Here is a 9,062-nt window from a genome sequence, read left to right on the forward strand (position 1 = left end):
AGCATATCGATGAACTGAAATAATCTGTATTTGAACTTTACTGTACTAGTACACACAAAACATAAACTAATTCTTCTATTTTAACAACATTTTTGAAATGTATTAGCTTTCCTTTGGTGAACTATTTGTGTTTCTTTTATTTCCACACTCAGAAGATTCACCGCTCCATGACATTCAGTAAGCATTCACTATTCTCTGGAAGGAGGCAGAGATTTATCATGTGTATAGATTCTGGGCGAAACCAGCAAACTGCCAGAGTAGATTTATTGTGAGCTCCAGAGTCATCAGGACATTAGACATCAAGCAGCCCAACCCACGCTGGCCCAATGGCACACTCAGTCCTTTAAAATCAGTAGCATACACTCAGTCATTGGGATAGGAAGATTTAGGGAATTTTATAATAGATCCCAATAATGTTGATCATGGAGAAGATCATGGTAGAGAAGTGAAAAAGATACCCTGATTCAATACAGGTATTATCGTGTAAGAAAGAACAGAATCACATAATTTATATATATTCATTGAGTCAATATATTTCTGAAAGGGGGTGTTTGATTATTGTTCACTGTAAAGGTTGTTTACTAAGAAAAAAAAGGTGTACAAAAACGGTATATTTTATATAAATATTTTGGAAAGTGATTCAGTTTGTTTTAGTGTCATTTGAAAAATATTAAAGCTTATTTTGATTATAATATCTGGAAAATATCAGGAATTGCATTATTTCGACTGGGGTATTAGACTGGTGGAGGAATGAGTCCTAAAACTCTGGAATGAGTTTTTTTTTTACTACGTCCGGTTCCATCGTCACAGGTCAACGGTGTTGGTAGTTAGATGCCTGAAATAAGGTCTGTGGTTAACACAAGCTTTTGAGATGTTCACGTTTTGTTCTGCGACATAACATAAGTCAATGAATACCCTACTGGTGAATGTCCGAAGCTTCTTTGTGTCATAAAAACGGACTAAATGAGCCTAATAAACGTCATCAGGCCAAACATTAGCCGCCTTTTGGTTAGCAAGGATGACGCGCAGCCATGTGACCATGCTGTAGATCCTTTGTAACCTTAACTTTTTACGTCTGGCAATTGCATTTAGGCTTAAAAATCCCTAAGTAGCGTTAATATGTGGTGATGATCCTACTGAACTAAATACAATAAAAGTGTTTGCCACAGATTTGAATTTATACAATAGAAAAACCAATGGAAAATGCGGGGAGCCCTTGTGATGCCAACTGTTGGTTTGGATGTGAAATGTTATTTTCATATTGCCTATTGTCTAATACACATGCACCTGCAAACTAGTCTTCATAAGCTGGGGGTGGAGATGTCACCATTAATAGGTAATTGCAATTTACAGTTGTCAGCAGGCTCAAAGTCACACCCAGCGACATTACAAAAAAATAGAAAGGAACCCCCCCACACACACACACACACACACACATCACTGCTCATGCTCCCTCTGTATATTAGCTCATTATTCATTCAAGCACCTCCAGAGATACAGCGTGTGTGTATCAGTGTGTGATTCCATGAATGGGGGAGAAACTGACAGATACAGGTTGGAAGAGGATGGACGTTATCAACTGACATGTCAAGACGTGTGTGTGTGTGTGTGTGTGTGTGTGTGTGTGTGTGTGTGTGTGTGTGTGTGTGTGTGTGTGTGTGTGTGTGTGTGATCATGTTCGATTATATGCCTGTGTTATTATGCATGATGGAGTGTTTGCAGTAAAGTGAGTCTGTGTGTATGTGTGAGAGAAATGGGTGTATATTTAGGAGCTCTTCGATGCGATGGGACTCCACACTGCAGGGCCTGGCCACCTGCCAAACTCCTCTGTTACCATGGAAACATGCTGGCAGCCTGGCATCCGAGGGGAGCAACCCAATTTAACCTTTTTTGGCCTGTTTCTGAAGCAGTGGTTAGCTCTCTGCTGCCCACATCACAGAGCGGAAATACTGCACAGCTGTACGCATGAGCATGAAGGACGGAAACACACACACACACACACACACACACACACACACACACACACACACACACACACACACACACACCACCGTCAGGCACATGCACTTCAGGGATTTAGCTGACTTTGGAACAACTAGCAGTGTGAAGAAAGGCAGTCCCACCTGCTGCCTGCTCTCCTCCAGCCGAGCTTTCTGCACCAGGCGGACGAACTCGCTGCGTTCTTCGTAACCAACGGCAACATTACTGCCGCCAGGGATGAGCTCCACCATCTGGCCGTCGCTCAGCAGGGTGGTGTAAACCAGCTCCTCCCCAAACCTGAACTCATACGTCTCCTGGTCCATGTTCTCCATGGCATCCAGCAGGTTCACCTAGACACAAACCCACAAGTAGTTTGAGACGGTGGCTAGAAAAGTCCGGATTAGTGGCTACGTGAGACACTTAGAGACTGTGTTCGTTATGTTGTAATGCAGAGAGGAAAGATTAAAAAGGGTGTAGCATGAAGTATGGCATTTTAACGCTAAGTGCAGAAGAGTGGGTAAGATAGAGTAAAATGGATACTTCCTTCTTTGAAAAGTGTTTGTTGTAAATTTCATATAGAACATTTTTGCTGAGTTATTAACATTACTTTCAACCTTGTTTATGAGCTTTTCTGTTTGATGTTTAGAGACACGTATCAGCAAAAAGATGAAGACTGGTTCGGAAATAGATTTGAACTCAGTGTGGTCCGGGATCTGTCAATCTGAACGCGGCCAGAATTCTTAGACAAAAACACGCTGCTGGCTTTTTACTAAGCATATCTGTATTTTAATAGTTGATTCCCAGACTCAACAATCTCAAAATGGAGTCTATAAAATATCAATCAAATATCAATCTCTCTCCTACCAGTGCTGAACAACTCAGTCTGCAGAGCCTACGTTTGACATTCAATGTGTTATCAGGTGAAATCATTTTAAAGTCCTCACCAGCACAGAGTCTACAGCGGGGAAGTCTTTGTTCCAGCTGACTGCCTCTCCGGTCAGCTGCTTCCACACGAGCCCGGGCAGCGCCAACACCTGGGGGGTCGCACACAGAGGGAAATCCACTCTGAGCATACATTCATTCTTACTTTATTGACATACAGTTCATGGAGAGCAAACGGCACTCACCAGGAAGTCTTTTCCTCTGAGGGCCGCTCCCATCAGCTGGCCGATCCACTCGTACTTGTTGAACTCTCTACAGGACGGGTTGGGGACGTAGTAATCTCTGGCCTCTAAGGAGCCCTGAGGAGCAGCAGGTGAAGGAAAACAAGTGTTGATTTATTTGTATTCAGTATTAGTTAGGGGTGGGGGAAATAATCCATACAGCATAGTATCGCGATACTTTGCGTGGCGATGTTGTATCGATACACAGTCAAGTATCGATATTTTATTATATAAACTATTCATATTGCAAATCCAAATGAAAGTTTTTGGTAACAATTGCTTTTTCAATCCACTAGATGGTGCTGAGGTTTTTCTTGTGTGGTCATAGCCATGGGCAGGAAGTTAGTCAAAACAAAGATGGAGTCAGCAGATAGATAAATATATATATAAATATATCGTATCGCAATATTTAGCAAATCGTAGAATCGCAATACTGTTGTATCGTGGCTTAAGTATCGCGATATTATCGTATCGTGGGGAGCCTGGTGATTCCCACCCCTAGTAATCGTCCTGTACCAATTATACTTTGCTAACATTTGTATTTTCTGTAGCTGGTGAGGGTGAGGTGTTACCTGGTTGGACGTGCGGCTGAAGAAGGGCAGCGGCATGGCGCACTCGGCTGAGCAGGGACAGAGTTCCTCCGACATGTCAGCCAGGCTGTCCCGAAACCCTCCTCCCTGATCGATGATCCCCTCGGCGATGAACTTACACTCCCACCACTGGTCGTACCGCGCCGGCCATCTGGCAAACACAGAGGAGAGGTGGATTCAGATCTCAATGGTTTTGTGATTCAGTCAAATTCAGGTAAAAGCCAAGATGAAAGGCTATAAATACACACCTGTAATCCAAAGTCTTCTCAAATTTGTCAGATGGTTTGAGGCCTTCATACACCTGCAAGGAGAACAATGGAAATCATAAAGCAACAGTAACAGCTCCCACAATGCATCAGAGACAGACAGACAAACTGAATAATATTTCCTCAAAACATAATCCCTCCCCAAAATGTTTGATGGTGAAGTATTAGCACACAAACATACCAACACTTAAATTACTCATTATGCAGAAAAGCCCATTTTAGAACAATTCATTGGATTATAACTATTGACCGATTCATTTAGGTGTCGCTTTAATGTTGAAGCAACTAAAAGTAGGGCTTATTAATTAATAGAAGTATAAACTAACAGCAAATAGAAATAGGAAAGTACTTTAAGAAGTCAAGGCAAGTTTATTTCTATAGCACTTTTCAACACAAGGCAATTCAAAGTGCTTTACAAAAATGAAAGACATTAAGAGCATTAAGAGAAACATATTATTATTATTAAGCGCTTTGAGAACCAGGGAAAGCGCTTTATAAATGTAATGTATTATTATTATTATTATTATTATTATGATAAAATGGCATTTAAAAACACTTTGAACATTTAACAGTCCAGTACTTGAGTGCATGTACTTAGTCCCTTTCTATATAGTGTATAGAGTACCTGATTGAGCACAGCGTTCTTGCAGCTGGGGTCCAGAGAGGGGTTGTCTCGGTGCTCCATGGCCAGCCGGCGGTTGATGTAGAGTGGGGGCATGAAGTTGGGCTTGCTGGTCTCCGAGTCCTTCAGGCACTGAGTGATGAGCGCCGAGCGCCGCTTGGACAGCAGCAGGAACTGCTTTATGCTCTACAGGAGCGCAGGAGAAAGACATTTCAGAGTTATTTCATTAAGTAGAGATGCACTGAGAAATGATCAGAATGAACAAATAAAGCATTAAAATATTTATAGAAGTTGTAGATGTTGTCAAAACAGCATGGTAGCACAAACTATAATATCTGTTATGCACTGTTTAACACTACTGGAACGGCCTTTTTCAAACCAATGTTCCTATGAATACCCTTTATTTAATAAGGAAGACCCCTTGAGATTGACATATTATAATGATTAATATAATAATAATAAAAAAACAAAGATTCAAATTTACATTTAATAGACAATAGATGTTAACCTGTTGGTCTTTATTGTGTCCACAGGGGCACTGAAGGAATAACATGTTGCTTATTGTATACAGCGTACTGTATATGGAGAGAATAATGATAAGTGCTAATAAGAAGCGCATGAGGATATTCAATAAACACATTTATGAGTTATAACCAAACTCTTTCAAAATGCTGTTTCACTGCAAATAAACAAAGTAAGAGCAGCTACTTCGGGCTTCATTATTATTCATTGTTCGTCTTGCATATATTAAAAGCTTCACAAAGACTCACTTTGATCTGGTTGAAGGTTCCCAGACTGTAATCCCAGGCGGGAACCAGGTGTGGGATCAAGCTGTCCAGCAGACAGATGAACCTGAGAGAGAGGACACAACAACAACAACAACAACAACAACAACATTGAGAAATGCTTCATGCTTAGAAATCGAAGGACCTGTCAAAGCATTGCATCTGACTTTTAATTTCTAACATTTAAACCACTTTGGAGTAAATGTATTGCACCCATTTGATCAGATTTTTTACAAAAAACAGCTCATTTTGGGGATGAACATGAAGTGTACCTCTGTATGACGAGTGCTCTGTGGTACAGGACGTCGGGCGTGTTGCCCTGCAGGCGGGGGTAGCGCACCAGGTTGGAGGACTGGAAAACATCTGCGTTCAGACCCAGGTCTCTCTCACAGGACGACTTAATCTTCAAGCCTCGGATCCGGACGTCTATGCCCTCATCTGCAGGATCAGAGACTTTATTTAAGGTTCACAAAAACACTTTAGAATCTTTTGATGTCTTCAAAACCTGGAAAAAAAGACACAAATACATAACAACAGGGTTTACCGATCGATTTCACACAGATACGGGACTTAACCAGGCCTGGCCATAATAGTATATATATAGACATTTAATTGGATTTATTAACTTACCTGTATTTATTTAATCGAAAATAAGATGATTGATTTTCACTTGTTCCCTCTAATCCAGCGCATCCAAGACATTGCAAGTGGGCCGCCAAATCATTTGCAAAACATTATGATTGGTTGGGAAACATTTTCATTATTAAGAATTTTTTTCCCTTCCTTTCTATTTCTCAATCCTCCTTAGCAACGGTCATTACAGCCCTTGACAACGGTCTGTACTACTGGATTTACAACGTGTCACATGTTCTGAATTGAACAATCAGAACTTTATTTAGCCTCCGTATTGTTTATGGTTGAATGTGGGCTGCAATTTCTTTTCGATTGTTAAGTGAGTTGAAAAAGGTTAGGAACCGCTGCTCTAATCCAAGCTATATTGAATTATTGTTCATCTGACTTTACAGAGAAGCCTGTTCAAAAGCCTTACCTCTACATTCCTCAATCCGAACCTCAATCACAGGCAGGTGAGCCGTCATATCCTCCAGCACACACACCTCTCCAATCAGGTTGCTGGAGGAAAATATAAATTATTATTATGAACGTTTTTTGGGAAATATGTTGACAAATATATTGTTGAAGCGGCTCACTCGTCTATGGTGACGTCACTGAGCTTCTTCAGGTTGTCTCCCTCTCCTCCGTACACTGTGACTCTTTTGGGCATGTAGTTATCATCTGTGGAGTCTACCGTCAATATCAGCTTACTGGAAAAGCACATGATGTACAATAAAAGGCATGTCCACAAGAAGGATTCATTTGAGATGAGCTTAAAATACATCATAGATGAATGACCAGGAATTCAATCCTGTAAATCCTAAAAATACAAGCTGACATCACGAAACTCCTATTCAAAAGTTCAGAGATTAGATTACAACGTGTAAAATGCTGAAGACCAGCAGCTTCCTCACTTCACCACGGTGCCTCTCCTCATGTGCAGGCGGATCCAGTGCTGGCCCTGCATGCCGTCGCTCTCCCAGAACGTCTCAGGGTCGCCGTCCGTCAGGTAGCTCGCCCCCCCGCTGGGATCCTCCTGTCAGCAAATAACAAGGTACATCTATGAGAAAATAGCTTCACCGGCTGACTCTTAATTACATCTTTTTAACAGGGACTCAATTCAAAGTAGTATATTATGAATAATGTCTGACAAAAATGCGTCATCATCGAGGTGAAAAGCAGACAGAAACAACCGACAACCAGACCATTTCTCATATGAAATTCAAGACATACATCTCAAGAACCTACAAACTTTTGTACATTTAATACACACCACCAAAAACTCTCACCGAACATGAAGAAACATCGATGCTGGTGACGCACTGCTTCACGCTGCCCAGGTTCTCGTCCTCTTTCCCTATGTGGTCGTAGAAGTAGTGCACCAGGTCCTCGTCACACTCGTATGACCAGGTGGGGGGAACAAACCTTAGAGATTTGAAGGGGAAAATAAGCTTCATGGGAAAATCTGTAGCTGTATAATCACAAACAGGGATTCTCTGATCTGACTCAAGCCTAGGGCTGCAAAGATTTGGAAAAAAAATAACTAACTGCGATCATTTTGTACTTGGGATATGATTCTGGGGTTGATTAATGTTTTCAGCATTAAGACATATTTTTAAACATGATTTCTTACGTGTGTAGAATCATATTTGTAGGTTAGGATATCAGCTCGACAATACTTAAAACATTTGAGCCTTTAACAAATATTGTGGTTCCTGCGATGTAAATATTGCAACAGTCCATACTGCGATTTGGATAACATTATTGATTACTTGTGCAGCCCTACTCAACACAAACATGCTCACCTCAGCTTCTGGACGGCAGAATCATCACACTCAGCGATCTTGGGCTTGGAGCCGATGTGCAGGGCGTTCTCCACCCCCACCACCTGCTCCCAGCGGTTGCAGGGCTTGTGGTCGTATCCGAAGAGCTGCTGCTGTCGGCTGATGGTCTCCGGAGACTCCACCGGCACCAGCCTGTCCCCCCCCTCCGTGTGTTTGCACACCAGGATCCAGCCCTCCTCCAGCTCCTGGCCCGGACGGTGCTCCTCCAGCTGCTCCTGGAGACAGACGGGGACAAGTTGTGTCAACATGTGTTTTCAGACCCCATAGAAAGTCATCCAAATGTAATTAACAGCTGATACACCTGTAAGAAGGGGGAAAAGAAAAATTGTTAAGATCTACATCAATGTAGTTCTTCTTGTTGTCCATTTAACAAAATACATCCGAAACAGTCAAACTGCAACTCTCTCTGAATAAAGCCTTTGTTATTAACTTCACACCACATTCAAAAACGAAACAGACCCACCACTTCTTTTTTAAATATATGTATTTATGTTCCTTGTTCACATTGCAAATTCTTTTTTATAATGTTTTTTTTCACAATATTGGCTCTTGTTTTCCCATTTTTACTTCTATTAATCTGTTTATGTATGAACTAAAGCAAATTCTTGGTACGTGAATCGAACTTGGGACTTAAAGGTCCCATGTGATGGCCATTTCTACTGATCATAATTCCATTGTTGAGGTCTACTAGAATAGATTTATATTGTTCAATTTTCCAAACTCACATTGGTTTCTCATACAGCATCTCTGTATAGTATGTGTATTCACTCTCTGTCCTACATGGCTTGTTGGAGCTCCTGCCCCCCCCTCCCTGTGAGCCAAGTGGCCGTCTGCGAGACAGCGAGACACAGCGAAACCCAGCCCGAACACAAACACACCCGCAGCCTGGCTGGGAGTTTGTGTGTGTGCCCAGAATGAGGTCCGCGGTGTCTAGCCGACCCCACACCAGTGAGCCGGCTCACAGTGTCCCGCTCCTCGCAGCAGCGAGCCTCGCAACGTCCCGCCGAGTGTGTGTGTGTGTGTGTGAGGAAGTCTGCGGATTGGTCCAAACGTAACGGCTCCACGGATTGGTCAATTTGGACCAATCTGAGGAGCCGTTACGTTACGTCACCAGTGTTTCCCCTATATACAAATAGTGGCGGCGCAGCGCCGCTGCTGAAATATGAGCGCCGTTGCTAGGGGGCGCCAGCCAGGTACCCA

The 9,062-nt window shown here is 42.2% G+C and overlaps 1 protein-coding gene across 1 annotated transcript; it reads right to left on the reverse strand.

Moving 5' to 3' along the window:
• Nucleotides 1–174: 174 nt before the first annotated feature.
• Nucleotides 175–8,147, reverse strand: hectd3 (HECT domain containing 3). The gene is made up of 14 exons (XM_010781219.1): nucleotides 7,824–8,147; nucleotides 7,308–7,443; nucleotides 6,933–7,054; nucleotides 6,615–6,728; nucleotides 6,455–6,537; nucleotides 5,679–5,844; nucleotides 5,392–5,473; nucleotides 4,625–4,807; nucleotides 3,982–4,034; nucleotides 3,716–3,884; nucleotides 3,108–3,221; nucleotides 2,925–3,014; nucleotides 2,049–2,330; nucleotides 175–195 (listed from the first exon to the last, which is right to left on the reverse strand). Exons 1-14 carry the CDS (start codon nucleotides 8,108–8,110, stop codon nucleotides 175–177), a joined length of 1,902 nt encoding a protein of 633 aa, XP_010779521.1. The 5' UTR covers nucleotides 8,111–8,147.
• Nucleotides 8,148–9,062: the final 915 nt, after the last annotated feature.

This window comes from Notothenia coriiceps, unplaced genomic scaffold (genome assembly GCF_000735185.1).
Source record: "Notothenia coriiceps isolate Sejong01 unplaced genomic scaffold, NC01 NC01_scaffold00022880, whole genome shotgun sequence".
NCBI lineage: Eukaryota > Metazoa > Chordata > Actinopteri > Perciformes > Nototheniidae > Notothenia > Notothenia coriiceps.